Genomic DNA, 20,628 nt, shown 5'->3' with positions numbered 1-20,628 from the left:
TGCTTACACAGGGTTTGGAGGGAGATGGATCTAAACAGGGCAGGATAGGCCAGGAAGCAACAACGTGGGAACTGGATGGGAAGCAGGCCAGGAGAAGGCAGAATGAAGAGAACTCATTAGAGGAAGAGACAAGAGTAATAGGGCACTGGTAAAGGTTTTCTGGAGCAGAGCCTGGAGTTGAGACTCTGAAGAGCCTTGAGGACCCTCAAAAAGATGGGGCAAAGGGCTATGGGTGGAAGAATGATGAGAGGGCCCTGGCAGGGTGGGTTTTTTTTTTTTTGTTTTTGTTTTTTTTTTTTTTTTTTTTTTTTGCAAGCCAACTCTGTCTGGCAAGAGCCAGGATGCCTCTGGAGAGTGCAGGGACTCTTGGGGCCTGCCCCCACGTCCTCACCATCTCGGGACATGCCCAGAGCCAGGCACTTCTGCAGGCGGCAGTGTTGGCACCGGTTGCGGCTGGTGCGGTCGATGGGGCAGTTCTGCTGACGGGTGCAGGAGTACGCCACATTACACTGCTGGCTGCGGCGGAAGAAGCCCTGGGGAACAGAGACTGCTTACCCCACCCAGGCCAAGCTCAAGGTGGCCCTGAGGACCTCTAACTCACATGCCCTGGTCTCAGGGAACCCACCAAAGTCCCCCTGCCCACTGTATAGTTGTGATTGACCCTGCGGTCACTTTCCCATACCAAGAGAAGGTCCTCCTCCTTCCTCGTGTTCATGACCCTCACCTGTGTCTGCAGAACTCCTGCAACTCACCTTGCACCCCTCACAGGTGATAACCCCGTAGTGGATCCCTGACGACTTATCCCCGCAGATCTTGCAAGGGATTACTTCAATTTGTGCTGGAAGACAGAGAAAGAGAAATCAGCCCAGGATATTTTTTCTGGATTTTGCGACCATGAACTTGGGGTGCAGGTGCAGGTGTCTGCTGCTCCCTCCTTTTCTCCCTTGAGCTCCAGCATGCCCTCTGTGGAGTGAGAAATGCTTCTCAGCAAAGAGTCTGAGGAGGCTGTGCCTTTGTTCATAAAGCAGCTGGGAGTTGTATCAGCTTTTATGGAGGCAGCAAGCAGCTGCAAAGAGCCCACCTGCTTATCCCTTCAAGTTGAACATCTCCAGTGCTCCCCGCCCCCATCCTGTAGAGAGAGTCCTTACTGCTTCATAACACCTGCTTCCCGCCCAAAGGGGCTTGCTTTATATCCCCTCCCCCTACTGAAGTTTGGCTCCCATGAACAGAGTATAGGGCATGGCAGGAAGATGAGGTGCATCAAGCCATTGGACACTAGACAGACATGTCAGTCACTCTTGGAAGAGAGGGAAGGTCACACTGAGGGGGACCAAAACAGCAGGGTACAGAGAGACTAGGAAGAAACATGGATCGAACCTGGCTGAGGAAGAGCCCAAATAGGATTTCTAGGCTGTTAGCCCCAGAACCATCACAAAGTAGTGCTCCATGTATAAGCATGTTAGAGGATGTACAAAGGTGTCTGCATCCATCCGTGTGAGTACAGACTACAACTGTTAGAATTGGTTGAGATTAAAACCACCTCATCTATTTGTTCCCTAAACAGATGAAGAACTAGCTAGCTCAGGCTCACACAGTTAGTTTGCTTGAGTGCCAGGTTTCCAACCCCACCCTCCTGAACTGTTCATTTTGTGTTATGTGCATGGCTTCTTCACATGTTTGAATGCATGCTTGTGTGTACCTGTGTGTACATAGATGGAAAGTATATGTGACTTGTCGGGCATGATGGCACACCCTTTGATCCTAGCATTAGGGAGGCAGAGGCAGGTAGACCACTGTGAGTTCAAGGCCAGCCTGATCTACATATCAAGATCCAGGCTAGCCAGGGTTACATAGTGAGATCTTTCTGTTTGTTTGCTTTTTGAGACAGGGTTTCTCTGTATGGCTTTAGAGCCTGTCCTAGAACTTGCTCTGTAGACCAGGTTGGGCTTGAATTCACAGAGATCTACCTGCCTCTGTCTCCCCAGTGCTGGAATTAAAGGCGTGTACCACCACTGCCTGACTAATAGTGAGATCTTGTCTCAAGAAAAAAGAGGAAAAAAAAAAGTATATGTGGCCTGCGGATGGATGGTAAATTGTACCAGTGCATGTGTGAACATTTGTTAGGTAGATCTTACCTACTGGTCACTAAAACTCAAGTTTTTTGCCAGGTGATGGTGACACATGCCTTTAATCCCATCACTCAAGAGGCAGAGCAGGTGGATCTCTGAGTTCAAGGCCAGCCTGCTCTATAGAGCCAGTTCTAGGACAGTCAGGGCTACAATAGAAACTGTCTTGAAAAGTCGAAAACAAACAACTGAAAACCAAAAACCAAACCAAAACAAAAACCCAAGTTTTCAGTCCCACCGAATTCATTCTAAGTGCTGCCTGATCGCCCTCTGCGGCAGCTGCTGCTCCCAGGCTGGTTTCCTTTGTTCTGTCTTATCACTGTCAGTGCCTGTAGCTTTTGCAGCATTTCAAGGGACATCAAGACATCAAAAGACACCTTCTTTTGAGACCAGCCTGGTCTACAAAAGCTAGTTCCAGGACAGCCTTCAAAGCCACAGAGAAACCCTGTCTTGAAAAAACAAAAAACAAAACAAAACAAAACAACAACAAAAAAGGCCTTCTTCCAGTCCTTCCTTGAGTGGGGGCTAGATGAGCTGGGTGTGGTGGCATGCACCTTTTTAATCCTAGCACTGGGCAGGCAGAGGCAGGAGGGACTCTGAGTTTGAGGTCAGCCTGGTCTACAGAGCAAGTTCTAGGATAACTAATGTTGTTACACAGAAAAAATTCTATTTCTCATCTGTGACATGTCTCCCACTCTAGGGACAGAGGAAGTGCCCCATGGAGAGCAAGCTCACTTCCAACCTGGGCCTGTTGCCTGAGAGCCTGCTAGCTGAGTGGGGCTGCACATCCCTGTGATTCTAGCATTTAAGAAGCGGATGCCCGAAGATCAGGAGTTATAGTTTATCCCTGGTACACAGTGAGTTCTAGGCTAGCCTGCACTACACAAGACATGTTTCAAAAAAACAAAACCACACATAGGCCTGCTGACTCGAGGGAAAGAGGTAGACTGTGATATGCCCACCACTTCCCAAGATATTCCATCCTTAAACCATGATCTTCCCAAGCCAGCCTAGAGCTGAGTCAGATTAAGTAGGTGTCTGAAGTCCTTCCACTAGAACTCAGTTCTTTGGCCCAGCCCCAGACTTATGTGCCAGCCACGAACTGCACAGTAAGCTGCAGCCACCAGCCTGCAAGTGCGCTTCTCAGATTGTTTCCTGTAAGTTACAAGCTGATTTTAATGCTTGGGGGGAAGAGAGAACAAGAGGGACCTGGGTGCCTGGAAGAGGGGTGGAAAGTGTGGGGGCATGCACACTTCCAGTCACTTACAGCACGCTCAGCCTCAGTTCCTTTGGCAGCAAACAAGGCTGACAGTAATATTGTCTGTCGGGTAGGTCATACAGTTCTGGGGTGAGGGTACCGTGGAGGAGCAGAACATTACAAGGACTGGTTATTGCTGTCTGAGACAAAGCAAACTGATGGACACACAGCAGGCTGGCTGAAGCACTTTGGTCCAGGGGCTTTGTTCTTGCCCAAAACCTTCTCATCTATGTACTGTGGTATATCTCTCTCTAGTGGCCCTAAGACTAGAGGGGGGGGGGGAGAAACCAACATAGGTCACCCAGAAAAGCAAGTGGTAGGGAGATTAGGCCAAGCCACAGTGGGAACTCAGGCCCTGGCCCAGCAAGCAACCACAGGCCTTCCTACCTCTTCCCTTCTCCAAGAGCCACATCCGTGTGCGTGTGTACACTGACCACATGGATGACCCCAGTCACACCTCCCTGTCTCATACTTGACCCACTGTTGGTCCTAGACCAGGAACCTTAGCACACTGTGACTAAGACCCTGCCTGTCTTAAGAGACTGGTCAGTTAAGGACTGGGAGATTTGGGGGTTGTGGGAGCCTTGGACCTCAGCTACTAGCCCAGCCCCTCCTCTGTCTTCCCTATCATCAGTCCAAGGCACAATGAGAATCAGAGCTCTCTGTATTAGCCCCTATAGTCAAATGAGCTAGAAAGACTAAGAGGTTCGAGGCTGGGGGTGAGGCAGGGGGCAGTCAGTTTTAGCAGTGGAGAGACAACAGAAATAGAGGGAAACTCATGCTGTGTACTGGTCCTGTTCCCGACCCTCCACATGATCAGGCTTCTTGTTTCTGTCTTTCCCTTCCTCCACTCTTTTGAGAACCATCCACCCTAAACACTTAAGTATCAAACACATTACTGTGCCTGTGTTCCTGTGTGTGTGTGTGTGTGTGTGTTCCTGTGTGTTCCTGTGTGTGTGTGTGTGTGTGTGTGTGTGTGTGTGTGTGTGTAGGAGAAGGGCTGGCAGGGAGGTGGTGAGAGGAGCTGAGAACCCCCTCCACAGCCAACCTTGAAGATTTAACAGGGTGAGCCAGTGCCTGAACAGCAGACCATGGGAACCCAGTTTGGGGAGGGGAGCTGAGTAATCACAGGATTACTCAAACTGTTGCCTGGGAGCCTAGTCTGCCAGGAACTTACCTCTCAGGGCCCAACAGTGCCAGGAACTGGAGCCAATCAAAGGTCAGGAGCCTCTAGGCCAGCTCCTGCCCCATGGCTCCTACAGTAGCCTGACACTGCTTACACGATTTCTCAGGATTTTTGTGTCTTATTTGCTGCTCTCTCATCGAACCTTCCTCCTGAAGGTTATCCAGAAGAAAACCTTCAAGTTGGGGCACCTCAGCTCTCAGAAAGCTGGGGCAGGAGGGTTGCCATGAGTTTCAGGCCAGCCTGGGGTATAGTCTGAGACTCTGTTTCAAAAATGACAGCAAAACACTCTGATTTCCAGTCTCACAAAAAGGGAAATGCAGAAATGCCTGGTGCAGGTTAGTGATGGTTGGGCAACCTGGAGGTCTTGTTGAAATATAGGACCTGGGGCTGCAGATGGAGCATAGTAGTGGAGGGTTAGCCTAGCATTCACAATGTTCTGAGTGCGGTGGCTCCGTACCACAAAACAAAACAAAAGCAGGTCTGTTTAAGCAGCCCAAGACAGGGCTCAGAGCAGTCTGAACTTTAATGAGTTCCAGGATGGTGCCTCTTTGCTTTGAGACTACACTTGGAATAGCAAGATTTCAGTCTGTCTGGCTGCTTTTATACCGGACTGCTCCTCCAAAGGCCTCAAGGTTGGCTTGATGATCTTCCCAAGCCCTTTCCTTATATAGGCCCACTCACGGAGTCATCTCTTTATCTTCCCTACTAATGTCATGTGAAAACCATAATTATGATGCAACCCTGGGAAGCAAGAGCGGCTCACCTTTGGATTGCTTTAGCCCTAGAAACTCCTAGGGAGCATTTCCCTAGAGAGAACTCCCCAGGGAGTACCTTAGAACCTCCTACAAGGAGAAATAAGGTAGAGGCAAACACCTCTGCCTCTTACCTCCTCTAATTGCACCCTGCTCACAGCTGCAAGATTCATTGATAGTGCTTCTTGACTTTATCCAGAGCTGGGCCCTGGGTCCTGACCAGGTGCTTAGCCACAGAGAGGAAGTGGTAGGAGCAGAGAGGGGCTGCAACCCAGGGGTTCTCACTCCAGAAGCCCCAGTTGCAGGGAAGGAATGGTTCAGGCAGAAGCATGCTAGGGTTCTCCTGTTTCTCTCTTCCTGCTTTCCAACTGATACCGAGTACAGAGGAATAGTAATGAAAGACGTAAACACTACTGGAATTCTTAGTGTATGCCAGGCTTTATACTGTGTGTGTGTGTGTGCTGGGGACAGTACCCAAGGTAAAACAAGCACCTTATGAACTGATCTATTTCCAGCCTCAGTCTCTTAAAAATTACTTTTTAAGACACATGCACCACAGGCAACAATGAGTGTGTGGAGGTCAGAGGATAGCTTGTAGGGGTTGGTGCTCTCCTTCTACCATGGGGGGGGGGCGCTATGGACTGAACTCAGGTTATCAAACTTGGCAGCAAGTGACTTTGTCCTGAGCAGTCTCACAGCCCCTCTCTCCCCTCTAAGCAGAGTCTCACTGTGTACTCAGGCTGGCCTGGAATGCAAGATCCTCCAGTTTCAGCCTCCTGAGTGCTGGGATTATAGAAGTGAACTGCCACGCTCAGCTTCCTTTTAAAAAATTCCATGGACTATTACACTGTATAGTACATGCTATCTATACATGTGGGAACACATGCCACAAACTCTTACACAGGACGGCCAGAGGACACCTCTGTGGAGTCAGTTCTCTCACCTTCGCATGGGTTCCAGAGAGTGAACTTCAACCGCCAAGATTGTACAGCAAGGTCTTATAGCTGTTGAACCACATGTCCTTGGAATTCTTTGCATATATTTTTAATTATCACAATGATTCTGTAGAGTAGGATCTACTAATATTGTCCCCATTTTACAGCTCAAAAAACTGAGGCCTAGAAAGTACTAGACCAAGCCTATATGGCAAGAAAAAGGCAATCAAGAAGTTTATATCCAGGTCTCGGTAACTGGAGACAGAGTCCTCCAATCATTAAGTTGCATCCTCTTGGAGGATGAGATGCCTAAGTACACCAAAGGCGAGTGGGATGGAGTAAGGTCATTGGCTGGAAGGTAAACAACTGTGAAATGAGGGTGATGATGGGTTAGGTGAGGAACAAGCCAGGACTCATGCCTAGTACAAAGATGGGAGGTAGAAAGGGAGATGATAGATATATAGAGAATAGATATGATAGGTAGAGGATAGATGGATGCATGGATAGATAGAGACCATTCTCTGGGTTCAGCTTTCCTCAGTGGTCCTGGCTGGCTCCAGCCTTTATCTGCTCACTAGAGCCATCAGAACACTTGTGCACCCCAGCAGAGTTCTTTGCCCATCGCTTCCTCTCTGGAAGTCCACAGCTCCTTAGAGTTATCCCTTGTTAGCCTTTCTTTGCAGAAATGAGTGAATGGCTGGATGAGAAAGAGGAATGCATCTCTTAGCTTAGCCCCCTTCTCTCTCCACGGAGACCACAGCTCCAGCCAGTGGTACCCGTGTACCGCAGCCTCTCATCAGTCTCCCTCCTTCCTTAGCTCTCAGTTCCTCTAAGTTTCTGCTGGAAACCAAGGTGGTGGTTGCCACCACAGGGCCAGGAACCACTGATCTACCTGGTGGGCATGCCCCCAGCCCAGGCAAGCCCTCATGAGAATTTTCTACCGACATATCTGATCCCAGAACTGAAAAAAAACTAGTGACGCTATAACTCAGGTGGGCGAGGAAGAGAAGGGTTTTGCAAAGCCATGAAAACCAGCCAGCCACTCGAAACCCCCTCTTGCTGCCCCCGCCACCCCCACAGTCTGGGACAGGAGAAAGGAGGGGAAATAAAAGAACTCAAAGAAAACAAGCAGTGGATGGGGGAGGGCATGAATCACCAGGAGGAAACTCTGCGGAGTGGGAACCATACTCAGCAGCTTCCCGTCTCCAGGGCTCTTCTCGTCTGGGAGGCGAGCACACCCAGAAACACCTGGCTGTGGCACTGATACTCCATGTTATTACTGTTTTACTCCCAAATAGAGATTTCCACTCTGAACCTTGGAGTCTCGGGGAAGAAAGAGGCTGTGTTGTTGCACAAATCAGACCTCAGGAAATATTCATGGGGACAGGAGTGAGACCCCAGGCTGTCTTCCTTAGAGAGCACTCAGTTTGGGGAAAGTCCCTGTCCTTGTTGCTTTGAGTCAGCAGCATAGGGCAAGGGAGGGGTGAGTAAGCCCCTGGTAGGCACAGCATTTATCAATATACGGTTTCATTGTGATGGGACAGATGGAAGCACTTCCCATTCTAGTCCCTTGAGCCTGAGGCAGGTGGGATTTTGGCTAGGAATGAGAAGTAAGGAAATGAGAAGGGTGCAGCAGGGAAAAAAGGAAGGAGCAAGCCCAGATGGAGCAAGGCTCACGGTGCACTCCTGTAATTCCAGCACTTGGGAGGCAGAGGTAGGCAGGTCTGACGATCAAGGTCATCCTCAGCTGCATGGTGAGTTCAAGTCCAGCCTGAGCTATATGAGTTTTGGTCGCAAGCAAGCAAGCAAGCAAGCAAGCAAGCAAGCAAGCAAGCAAGCAAGCAAGCAAACGAACACAAAAAAACTAAATAGGTCCATGAGATGGCTCAGTTGGAAAAAAGATCTAGCCACAAAAGTCTGATGACATGAGTTTGATCCCCAGAACTCTAGGGGAAGGACTTAACTACCAAAAGTTGTCCTATGCCTGCCACATGCACTCTATGGCACCTGTATACACACCCTGCAGACACACACACACACACACACACACACACACACACACACAGGGGACTTTGAGTTCTTTATGGCCCACTGTTCTGTCGTCTTCCTTGAATCCAACCATGATAATGCAGATACATGACCTCACACTTTTAGATCTCCTGACGACTTGTTCCACACTGACCAGCTCCTAACCATAAGATGGCTGGTGATGGCAGTGGGTCTGTTTGGTTATGAGGCACTGTCCAGTTTCTTTACTGCCTCCCTGTGTTTGTGTTATGAACTGTGGCCAGTGGTCTCTGGGCATCTTATTCTAAGACAAACCTGGTAGTCTGGACATTAGCCCCTCCTTGACCTTTAATCCATCACTCCCTTCCTGGGTTCATTCTACTCCTTGTTTCTCTGGCCTTGCTCTTTGGTGTGTCATGGTCCCAAGCCCCGTCTACTACTCTGACTCTCCCAAGCTGGCAGTAACTGGCACTCAATAGGGTGTGTGTGTGTGCGCGTGTGTGTGTGTGTGTGTGTGTGTGTGTGTGTGTGTGTGTGATGCAGAGCTGCCCAAGTGTCTCCCTCAGCCACTGTTGGAGAATTTTGTCCCCTGCTTGGGCATGAAGTATGCAGAAACGTGACATCCCAGGGCTGATCTTGTAATCTGGGGCTATTTCTGTGAGGTCTGTAGCTTTTGCTGCTTAAGGGAAGAAGCCAGAAAAGAACCTGCAGCTCCTACTCCCATCATCGGGGCCTTTGTCTCTCTCCCAGTCCTCCTGTCCCACCAAGGCTCTAGTCCCTGAACCATGCATGCAAGTAGTGACACCAACTTGACCTGCTTTCCTTGTACATTATGGGTGTGTTTGTGTCTGGGGGGGGTAAATTCTCTTTCATCCTTGGGGGTGCCTCATTTGGGGACAAGGGGTCTTAGACATTTGGTCCTGGGTTCTTAGAACTGGGAGACTTTCTATGTTTGGCTTCATTGTGAAAATCACCTCCTTTGTTTTGTGGCCAGAGACCAGAGCCCAGTGGCTTGCCTCAGGTGACCTGCTGCTGGAATCTGCTCACTAGACTTTTAGTCCATGGGTCTTTCCAGGACCCAGAATGGCCTCCTTTCTGTGGCTTGTGGAAAGACCCCAGGCTGAAGCTGGGGCTGCCTCAGGCCTCAGGGTCACAGGCTTCCCTTTTCCTCACCCTGGGCTCTGAGAGGTCTTCTGGCTTCCCTTACATGAACATGGAGGGTGGTCTCATTTGCCCACATTGCTCAGCTGGGAGACAAATGGGCCCTAGACATTTGCCCAGCAGGCAGCTGTCAGCCCATGGTTCCAAACAACGAAGGGAGTGAGGCCAAGCGCATTCTGCTCCCATCCCTACTTGCCTCAGACAGGCAATTGCACCTGGAGGCACATGCAAGCGCACACATAAACACAAGTGCAAGCCCTCCCTGGCTGGATTGTGCTTAGCCATCCTGCCCCAGTGTGTGTGTGTGTGTGTGTGTGTGTGTGTGTGTGTGTGTGTGAGGCAGATTGGAGGTTCTGAGGCCTAAATGGTGTTGCTGACCTCAGTTTACTGTGACTCCTGCTTCCCAGCACAACAATGCCTGTGTTTGGAGGCACAAAGAGGAACTCTTCCCGAGGAGCTAGGAGTGAAAGCTGATCCTGATAACTACCAACCTGCACCAGTTCCCAGGCCCCAGTTGTGAGCTCTTGGGTGATGCACTCCCCTCCTTTGGTCTTGGTCTCTTTTTATGAATCAAGGAGCATGCTAAGTCTTCCCAGAACTTACAGTAAAACTCCTCAACAATTCATTTACCACTACTGCCAAGGAGGCTATCTGGGGAGAGAAACTCCCTGGGACTCTACCCATCTCCCAGCAGATCTTGACCTTGACTGGGACACACCCTGCCAAGGAGGCACTGTTTCCAAGACACCCCTCCTATTCAGTAGGACCTAGGCTTCCCCCACACCAGGTGGCCCCATTCACTTACTTCTCATGACTGAGCCTAGGCTTGTCTTGGCTCCCTGGCCTCTGTAGGGTAGCCCAGCACAGCTGGCAGTGGGGTGAGGTGAAGCGGCTCTCGGAGGTGCCTCTGCCCGCAGATCTGTACAAAGCTCTCCCCCACCGTTTCTGGGCAAGGGGGTTTAAGCTCTGCACCACACAGGTGGCCAAGTGACAGCCCCCCCCAAGCCCCCAGAGATGCACTGGGTATGATGACAGGCACCCCACGTGGCCAATCTGGGTCTGGGGCAGGGTGTGAGGGGCGGGGCAGCCAATCACAGGGGGCGTTGGAAAATTCCAAAACCACAGCCACAGCCGCGGTAAAAGCTGTTTCCACTCGCCAGGGCAGTTCTAGCTGGGGAGCTTCGTGGAGCTCATGGGCAGAGGCCAGGCTCCCCTCTTCCTGAGTACCCCAGGCCCTCTTCACCAGGTAACACCAGGGGTAGGGATGTCCCAGAGGTAAGTCACAGGATATCTGTCTTGGGTGGTGTCACATGGCACTGAGACCCTGTGGACTGTAACAGCCACACCCCGTGTGGTATAATCAGGAGACTGCTGACCCTCACCACACCCACACTCCTTCTCCTCCTCCGAAAATGATGCTATCCTGGGCTGAGGAAATGACAGTGGCAGTATCATTAGGCAAATACCCAAGACTCTGTAGGATGGGTTGGTCCTTCAGAAAGGCCTTTAGGGACAAGGCTGCTAGACTGGAACACAGGTAGTGAGCACCACCATCTTCGTCCTCTTAACAATAGTGCTTAACTCAGTGCTGGGAATGACTCAGTTCTGGATGGATTATGTAATCCCCACAAAATACTTTATGTGATAGCTACCATTTCAAAGACTAGTAAGGGGAAACACAGAGCGGTTAAGTAACCTGCTCAAGGTCACACAGGTGGAGAACAGTAGATTTGTCTGGCAAAGTGACCTCAGTTCCATTTGAGGGACATGGGGGTATTTTTGGTTCAAGTTTGCTCTTGAGTGTGTCTCGGGCTGGCCAGTCTCCTGGCACTTTAGTTTCTCTGTAGGTTTTGTTGGTGCGAGGTTTCTTACTGATGCGTCCCTTCATTTTTCCAGTCTGCTGTGTGGGGTAGCCTAACCCCAGCCTTGGAGGTCCCTCTTCTGGCCTATCAGTCCCTCTTGGTCTGGGTGTGCCCCCTAGTTTTCCCATCATGGAGCCCTTTCTCAAGGTTAGTTCACTTGGGGAGCAGTTTTTATTTTCTTGGCCTGGGGGTGGGGAAGTGATCTCCATATCTGGGCCGGCCCCCTTGAGAGGCCTTTAGTCTTGCTGGAACCCCCAGTTCTTCAACCAGGAAAGCCTCTCTTTCTCTGCTGGCTTGGGAGTTGTGCATTGGACTGGTGAGGGTGGCCAGCAGGATCCTCATGAGGATATTCATAGTGGGGGCTAAAAAGACAGGAGGCAGGGCTGGTAGCCAGGCTTGGTCTTTCCTAACTCCCACTGCTCTGAAAGTCCTCCTTTCCCCCTAGTGTGGTCCCTGGTCTCCTCCCCCAGCTTGCTTTCATCATTCTGACTTGATCTCCTCCCAGGGCCTGCTCAGCATTTCCTCGGGGGCCCTGTGGTATAAGAAGCTGATCAGGGTTATGCTGAGCCAAGCAGCCTGACCCCCCAGGAGGATGGAAAACCCCAAGCTCAGGGAGGAAGGATGCTGGAATACAAGGCTGCAGATGGCCTTGGCAGTGGGAGGGAGGAATTGGTGGACAAAGGGTATGTTATGGAGGTGTGGAGGTTACTTCTTCCTCTGATGAGATGCTCATCATCAACTTAATGGCCATGCTTGTCTAAGTCTTTTCCAGAGTGCCCCCGGGCTGCTGGGCAGGGCACACTTGGTGGGGGAATAGCCTGTCTCTCTGTGGCTGGATTGGGGGTGCTGCAATAGTCCGTTGAGAAGTCCTTCTGGAACCCAAGCTCCTTCTCCCACACGTTAGCCTCAGGGTTCCAGGAGCCCAAGAAACAGTGTCCCTATCCATTCTGTCTTACATACAGCAGGCTTCCTGCTCTCTAGTTCTGCAGAGCCTCGATCCAGGCTCGCTCACACCTTAGAATGTGTTAACCACAGAGATGAACACACCAAACCTGGCTCTGCCACCACAAAGCCTTGGGCACACTCCTAGGCCTGGCGTTGTGGCTGCTGGGTTCCGAGGCTGGGGTGGCCTTCAGCCTCCTCCCTGCCTGGCCCAGCAGCCTGAGCCTCTGTCCAGCGCCCTGCCCTCCGCTTTTCACAGTTCCCCTTTGTTCCTTGACGCTCTTTGGGCTTCCTTTTCTGTCCCTCACTGTCAGCCTGTAGGTCCTTTCCTTTGGCCCTCATCTCTTGGGCTTTACAGTTTCGGCCTGCCTCTCTCACTTCTGTCCAGGCCTGGGCTGTTCTTTTACTCATGCCCCCTGAACTGGACTGCTTCACCGTCTCAGTACTACCATCTCAGCCCAGACCCCTACTCACAGGTATGAGTCTTCTTTGCAGCCAGCAGCTCTGTAAAGAGAAGGAAGGGGCTCGGGCAATAGTTGAAGACATGGGGGGCGGGCCACTGACTCCCGCAGTTACTGGCTTCCACCCTACCCCATTGTTTCCCTGGCACTGCCTGGGGGAGAAGCTTGCCCCAGCCCCCCTCCCCCCGCAGTGCCCGTCTCTTTGCCCTTTGGCCACACTGGCTTTCTTCCAGGCCCAGCTCCTCTCTGCCTCCAGGACTCCCCCATGCGACTCTGGCTCCCTCCCACCCCTTCATCTAGCTAGGGCTGAAATCTCTGTCTTACTCAGGAACATGTCCTCTCCCCTGCCCTGGGGTTTATTCAGTCAGCACTGTGTGTTGTTTCCTGGCACTTGACGTAACAGCCAGCTGCCCTAGGTGTGCCATAGTCCCTTCTAGAATATAAGCTGGCCTTGAGGCAGAGCCGCTGTCCGTCTTGTTCAGCTTGCTGTTCTGGGGACGCTCAGAACCCTCTAGTATCTGTTACATTTGAAGTACACAAATATTCTGCATCCAGAGTTGAATTCTTATGGGAATCTTTTGGTTGCTTATCTGGGCCAGGAAGCCCAAGGGAGTTGCAGAGGTGTGGGGCTGGGCGGTGGAAGAGGAAGACTAGGAGAGAGCTGTAGGCAGACCCTCTCTGGCCACTGCTGTGGGTCTCACTGGTCCACAAGGCCGCAGAGGAAAGAGCTCTTTCCCTTGCTGCTTTGCGCTGTGGCTGGGTCTGTGTGGAGATCAGGCAGGAGGCACAGGGTGGTTCAAAGAGATTTGTAGAAATGCTTTGCTGTGCAAGGTAGCTTTAGCTACTGCTTCGTTACAGGGTTGTTCATGCATGCAGTCATTATTTGGGAAACACTTAGAGAGGGACCCCGTGGGAAAAGAGGCTTTCTTGCCAAGACCTCCATCCCAGTTCCAATATCTACACAGTGCCCAGGGCCAGTCTTTTGTCACAGAAAGCCCTAGCCCTGCCTGTAATGTCCTTAACCTTTGACTCAGTTCTGTTACTCTTTGTCTTCTGAGGACCAAGCCTGACACACATACTCTGTCCCTCTGCCAGGAGATGCACCAGGCTTCCTATAATTCATGCCTTGGTGGTCAATGGGGCCTAGTGGCCTGGCTCCCTGGTGTGGGGGAGGGGAAGCTCTGCCCAGAGAGGGTGTGGCTTCATGCCATGCCCACCTCCCTGCCAATCCTGTCTGGCCCTACTCAGTCCCTTCCCTGAAGTGGCGCCCCTGTCAAGCCTCCAGCATTGCATTTCTGAGTAGTCCTGTGTGGGGGCACTCCCTTTGTTGGCCCCAGGGACCTTCCTCTAGGTAGCCCTGGAGGCTGGGAGTCCTGTCACTTGCTCTTTCTAAGGTTCCCAGCTGACAGGCATGGTCGGGGTGTCCTGCTCTGAGGGGCTTCCCCCCCATACCATTGGTAGAACCAAGGATTGTTCACTCCGTTCCTGTGCTCCGCAGGTGCCTCACACTCTGCAGAGGTAAAACTCCAGAACGGGAGTTGGAGGAAAGTGTGTGGCTGCTGGGCTGGAGCAGCTGGAAGGGCACAGCTGCACTTCCCCTGTACTTGCCCCCCTGCCCCCATTACAGCGGACACGGTACTCCGCTGTAAATGTAGGTGGAGAGGGCTGCCCTTCCAGTTACTACTGCCAGGGCCTTATGGCAGGGAGGGACCTGCTCATACCTGGGAGCCAGCCACATTCCCATCCTTTCTCTGGACCTAGCTTCCCTAACACAGCTCCTCCCTCCTGCCCCCACTCCAACCTGGCTCTTCCTTTTTGCCTTCGCCCTCTTCCCAAGTCTCCTCCTGCTGCAACCTCAACCCTTCTTCCTGCTTCCCCTGTGCTTATATGAAGACTTGTCCTACCCCACTTCTGTGTTCTCCTCTGCCAATCCGTCTCTCCTCCCCAATTCTTTCCCAGTCTCTTCCCATCCTTCCTTTTCCTCTGAGCCTTCTGGCAGCCCCTTCCACATGCCTGCAGGGCTGCAGGGCCTCTTACCCCGAGATGGTCGGTGGTGTCTCTGTGGGGCCCTGTCCATGGGGTAGCTCCCTTGGTGCCGGTCCTTGCTGCCCTGGCTGCCCAGGAGGGCAGGGAGCAGGGCCCAGGGGAGGGAGGAGGGAAGAGGGAGGGAGCACCTGGCCTGTCAGCAGGCAGGGGAAAGGAGTGGCTGGCAGAGTGTCCAGGCACTAGGAGGGGACTCAGGGAGAGAGCAGTGGACCAGTGTCTGTAGTCTTGAGGAGAAACAGCTAGGTGAAGGGGAGCTAGCCTTTACCGATTACCTACAGTGTGCTGAGTCCTTTGCCAGGCCTTGTAGGTAAATCAGGACTGTGGTTTTTGGAAACCCACACGATAGCCTCTATAGGCAAGTGTGATTATTCATAATCACCAATCCACTGTTGCTCAGAATAGAGAAGACTTGCCAAGAACTTCACATGGGCAATTTGTGACTGAGCTGAGATTTGAACCCAGGTCTTTGTGACTTTTGACCAGACTAGGACAGGTAACAGAATAGCAAGAAGGGAAAGAGAGGAAGAGTGGAAAGAAAAGACAGCACGGGGTGGGTATGGGGTAGGGACTCTGATCTCCAGTCACACATACTTTTCTGCATCTTGGGTTCCCAGAGCACATGCCTACTTTGCCTCTATCTACCTAACCCCATGCTGCCCTCCTCTGGATTTCCCTGGCTTCTAGGTGCTTCCCATACTCCTGGAGGGATGAAGGGTTGGGGAAATGTGTGGAGGAGGAGGAGCAAAGTGGAGAGTCAGGGTAAGAGAAGGAGGGGAGAGCAGAAGACGAGGACAGCCCTGGGCAATAAATTGGGAGGAGGGGAGTCCCCCACCTCCTTTCTCCAACTAAGCCTGTTCATATGAAGGCCTGCCCTGGAGTCTGAGGAGGGCCAAGAGCCAAGGCTTCTGTGGATACTGGATGCCACAGTTCGGGGTGGCCTCTACCCAGAGTTTGATTAGCTGGGTCTGGCCTTCCTGCTTACCCAACAGCCACTGGCTAGGGGCCAGGCTGCAATCAGGAGGCTCCCAGCCCCTCCTCCTGCTCTCTCTGGCTGGTAAACAGCGGAGCAGGAGCCAGCCACGCCAGGGCCTCGTGACTCGCCCACTCCCTCTCTCCCCACCTGGTGCACGTGGCACCTGGCGTGGAAAGGGCAGGCAGCTGTCCCTTCTCTGCTAGCACTCCTTTCTCAACTCTTGCCCGTCCTTAGGGCTTCACCCTCTGCCACCATCAGCACCCATGTCTCTGGGGAGTTGAGTTTCCTAAGCCTCAGGAACAAAAATTAGGAGAAATTGTCTTTCTGACTCCTAGGGTAATTGATAAGGGCTTGGGGGTATGAAATGACTTTTGAAGACCTGAAAGGCTCTGACTACTATTCCCATGTCCTTTGTGTGCCTACATGTTTGTAAACAGAGGTTTCCTGTCCTGACTGCCTGCTCCCAAATAACCTACTCAGAGGTTGAATGTGAATTATAAATGCTTGGCCTATAGCTCAGGCTTATTACTAGCTAACTCTTACATTTTAAGTTAACCCATAGTCCTTATTTACTCTCTGCCATGTGTCAGTACCTTTATTAATATGGCACATTCATATCTGGCTCCCTCTGTCAGGCTGCAATCCTTCCTCATCCCAGCATTCTGAGTTTGGCTTTCCTGACTTTATCCTATTCAGTTATTGGTCAGTTTGCTTATTAAACCAATCATAGTGACATATATTCACACAGTCTACAGAAGTATTATTTCACAGCACATGTTCGTGTATGTGCACACTATATGGATATGTGTACATGTGTGAGTGTGCATCTGTTGTCTTCCTCAGTCACTACCTTATTTTTTTTTTTTTTTTTTGAGGCAGGGTCTCTCACAGAACCTGGAGCTCACCATTTTGGCTAGATTGACTAGCCAACGAGACTACAAGTGCCTATCTACTACTGTGCCCCTGTTTTATTATGTGGGTTCTGGGGGATCGAATTTAGGCCTTGGTGCTCTTGTGGCAATACCTCACTGACTAGATCACCTCCTCAGACTCTCCATGGCCTTTGGTAAACATGGCCCATGTGGACTTCTCTGCTCAGAACATGAAGCCAGTCTGGAGAGCTTTGAGGTAAGAGGCAAAGTTCTGGTGGTGGCACTCCACCTAGGACCAGAGCCAGAAAGAAGCAGGCGGATAGGCTGGGGCGTTCGGGGGATAGGGAGCCCTCCTGCTCTTTTCTGTGTTCCTGTAGGGTTTCCCTTCCCTGTCCATCCGTCTTCAGTTTCCTGTGCCTTACCAGCCCCCTTCCACCTCCCCTGCTTTTTGTTCCTGTTTCTTCTTTTTATTATTTAATTTTTTTGTGTGTATATGGGTGTTTTGCCTGCATGTTTTTTGGTGATATTTGTCCATTTATTAAAATATTTGAAGAAGCAATTACTTTATTAATTTTGGGGACTGGTGTTCCATTTTGTGAGGAGGACTAAAAGGGATTGGTACACTTTGTGGGTCTTTTCCTTCTGCAGTTTTTTTTTGCCTCAGCCTTGGGTGTGCTGGGGTTACAGGCCTGCATCACTGGCCACACCCTTTCCCTTTGGCTTCTCTTGGTGATTCTGGGTCTCAGGTCCCTAGTCAGAGGCACAGGGTGGAGTGCTTGCAGATGGCACAGATATGGCATTGGCAGACACTGCCACCATGGCTGCTTCCCCCACTGGACCACCTCATGCTCCTATGTGAGTGAATGCCCAGGGATGAGTGGGGGGTTGGGAAGACAGGGTCCTGGCTCTAGGCCATTTGCTTCTTGGCCATTCATTGCTTTGCTGTTGTGGAGATGGGTTCCCAGTCTAGTCCAAGATGGCCTTGAACATTCATGAAGCTCCAATTCCCTCAGCCTTCTTAGGGAAGGCTGGGGCTATAGGCATGAGATACTCCAGCCAGCTTTTGGTCACTGCCTCTGGCTTGGGTGTGATTGTTGGGGGCTGGGGTGGTGGTGGTGGAGGGTTTTAGGTTCCTTCCCCTACCCAGACTGACACCATGACCGGGAATCCTCCCTGCTCACAACTCCCAGGAGATGGAGACCACAGAGGCAACTGCTTCAACAGCTTCAGTCGTTTGTTGCCCTTGTACCGTGGTTATCCAGTGTGACCTTGGACCTTGCTCAGCTGGTAAAGAGAGCAGAGTAGGTCCTGGGATTAGCCTTTCTGGGATTAGCCTCTATGGCTAATTAGCTCCCCCTCTTGGCTGTCCTACCGGCCTCTCCCGGTAACCAAGGCTCCTTTCCTGTAGGAATTTGTGCTTTCTTAGCAGGGCAGGGGTTATTTCCTCCTCAAATACATTCTTATGCAAGGAAGAGGCTGATAGGGATCAGAGACTCACTCTACCCTCACGTGCCCAGTCCCCTTTATCAGACTCAGAAATCTCAAAGCTGGGGGCAAACGACCTGGAGGGGGGTGGTGGTGGCTTGGAAATGGGGAGCAGCCACCAACTCTTCTTTCCCTTCCTCCCCACCCCTTAAACCACAGAAACCACTTAAAGCTCAGCACAGGCCTGTCCTTCCAGGGAGGATCTAAGGTGCTGGGTAGAGAGAAACCTGTGGGGTCCGGGCAGCCTGATGCCATTCTCAGCCTGGCTTAGCCCAGAGGGGCAGCTCCTCCTGGAGCCTAATACAGTGCTTTCGGGACTACCTTCCTTTGAGTCTCAGGGGCTTCATACCTGGGGAGGCCTCAACCCTCCAGAATGACTTAGAGGAGAGGATGGTGTCTTGGCCATAAAAGCAAACAAACAAACAAAAACAGACCATGCAAGCTTTGTGGAACATTTGTGGCTTCTACTGTTTAGCCTCCAACCCTGTCACCTTCGCAGAGGTTCAGTGGAGGAGGAGTGGTCGAGGCCCGCAGCTCTGTGTGGTGACCATGCTTATAGCTCTCATTTCCCAGTTTAAACTGGGGTGGGCTTGGAGGTGAGCAGAGTTCAAAAGCAGGAACTGGGGCTGGAGGTGGAGCCCTGCATTCAACCCTCAGGACCTTATAACCTGGTAGGAGGGTGCTCACCTATAAGCCCAGCCCTTGGGAGATGAGGCTGGGAAGATCAGGGGGTTCTTTGTCATCCCAGCTGCATAAGGAGTTAGAGGCTAGCCTGGGTTACATTAGAGCCCCCCCCCCAGAAACAATTACAAAGAACAAAACTGGGAGCTCTGATTTTGGGGACAAGGAAGACTTTAACAATGTGGTCTGCTGGGTAACAGCCATGAGCCCTGAATTTTGTCATAACTTTCAGCCAAAAGGGGGAGTGAGGTGGGTACCATGGGTGTCAGCCTGTGTTGTGATGCTGTGGCCTGAGCTGCTTGCACACAGGATAGGTTCTTAGGATTCATTTGCTCCCAAGGCATATATCTGTGTCTGGGACTGTGTGTCCCTGTCATGAGCCTTGAGGAAATGTGTGCTCCTAGGAAATGTGGCAGAACTTCTTGTGGGGGCCTTTGCACCTCATAGACTCCCCAAACCCTTAAGGTGGGTTGTAGCAGGGGATGTTTGTCTAGAGTCACTGTCAGGAATCTTCCTTGCAGCCAAAGTCGATCCTCAGGCAAGTTTATTTAACCTCTCTAATCTCTTTCTGCCTTTGTGAACTGGGAATAATAATGCCTCCCTCGCCTGTGGTGATGAGATAAGACCAATGGGTAAAGTACAGGGCCCAGTACAAAGTACTGCAGCTAAAAAAAGGAGTATTTCAGTCCCTCCCTGTCTTTTCTACTCCTGTAATCCTGCCTCCCTCTCTTCCCTTACTTTACTTTTGTCCATGAAATGTTACCAACTAATTTTTTACTCTTACTTGTTCATTTTATAACTCAGTTGATTCCTGTGTTTATTTTGATCATGACCTTCTCCACTGCCTGGCACCCCATAGATTCTCGTTAGCATTATTGAGGGATGGATGAATGAAGGTGATCTGACCTATAGACATCTTCCCAGATACTTTCAAGTCTCATCGCTTACTAAGGGTTCTTATGAAAGAACTTCAAGGTTGATGTAGACACACAGTTCAGCACAGTAGAGACCGAGCGATGTGTGGGGGTGGATCTTAGGTGTGAGTCCAAAGTGCCAGGATGAGAAATGATTGAAGAACTATCACCCAGTAGAAAATACACCTTAGGCTTTTAATGAACATTTAAAAAGTTGTATCTACTTACATGTGTGTGAGTCAGCTCTCTCCTCCCACCATGTGGGTCTTTAGGATTGAACTCAGATTCTCAGGCTTTGCAGTAAGTACCACGAGCCATACTACTTAGTTTTATTCTTTCTTATTTGACTAAGGCCCAAGGTCACATTGAATCCCAGCTGTAAACTCACCTTATAGCAGTTGCCAGGAGGAACTTTTGAAGCTGTTGAACAAGGCCTATCAGCAGGGAGAATTGTTTGGTCAATAGCACCACCTGGTGGACACTATGAGCAAGGGCTTACTGGAGGGAGAAGAAAGGAACTGGGAACCTTCTGACTTGGGAAGGGAGGGGGTAGGGAGGGAGAGAGAGAGTAGGTGGGGGGGGGGAATAAAGGGAGGGAGGGAGAGAGGGAGGGAGAGGCTGCTGCTGAGGTTTTTGTTCGGAGCAAGCAGGTTTAGCCCCTGTGGGGGGCAAAGCCTGCGCCTTGGAAAGTGAGAAAAGGTCCAAGGGGGAGGAGGAAGAAACTGAGTCTGGTTTGAGCCAGGAGGAACCAGTTCCCATGAAAGCAGCGGTAGAGAGAAGGTCACTGTTGACGTCAGAGACTTTCAGGTAAAGGTAAACACAGGCTGACCCACTTTTATTTCACTGCCTTTCGCCCTCACCTCCTCCTGGCTGAAGTAGACTTTTCTGGCGTCCCTGATAATAGCTTTCACTCCCTGATAGCATCCCCTTTCCCAGATCCCAGTTCCCACAACCCCAAGCACTGCTC

General features: G+C 51.2%; 1 protein-coding gene across 2 annotated transcripts in view; it reads right to left on the bottom strand.

Moving 5' to 3' along the window:
* The window catches only part of Rorc (RAR related orphan receptor C), a 28,301-nt gene extending 13,454 nt beyond the window's left edge, over positions 1-14,847 (bottom strand). For both annotated transcript variants that reach the window (XM_051199057.1, XM_051199058.1), the window contains exons 1-4: positions 14,728-14,847; positions 12,704-12,733; positions 753-838; positions 392-533 (exon numbers count right to left, since the gene is read on the bottom strand). In XM_051199057.1, coding sequence (XP_051055014.1) covers positions 392-533; positions 753-838; positions 12,704-12,733; positions 14,728-14,767 — 298 coding nt within the window. In that variant the 5' untranslated portion in view covers positions 14,768-14,847. The remainder of the gene's footprint in view (positions 1-391; positions 534-752; positions 839-12,703; positions 12,734-14,727) is intronic.
* Between the last annotated feature and the right edge of the window lie 5,781 nt (positions 14,848-20,628).

The sequence above is a fragment of the Phodopus roborovskii genome, unplaced genomic scaffold, assembly GCF_943737965.1.
Source record: "Phodopus roborovskii unplaced genomic scaffold, PHOROB, whole genome shotgun sequence".
NCBI lineage: Eukaryota > Metazoa > Chordata > Mammalia > Rodentia > Cricetidae > Phodopus > Phodopus roborovskii.
This window is presented reverse-complemented; position numbering and strand designations above follow the sequence as displayed.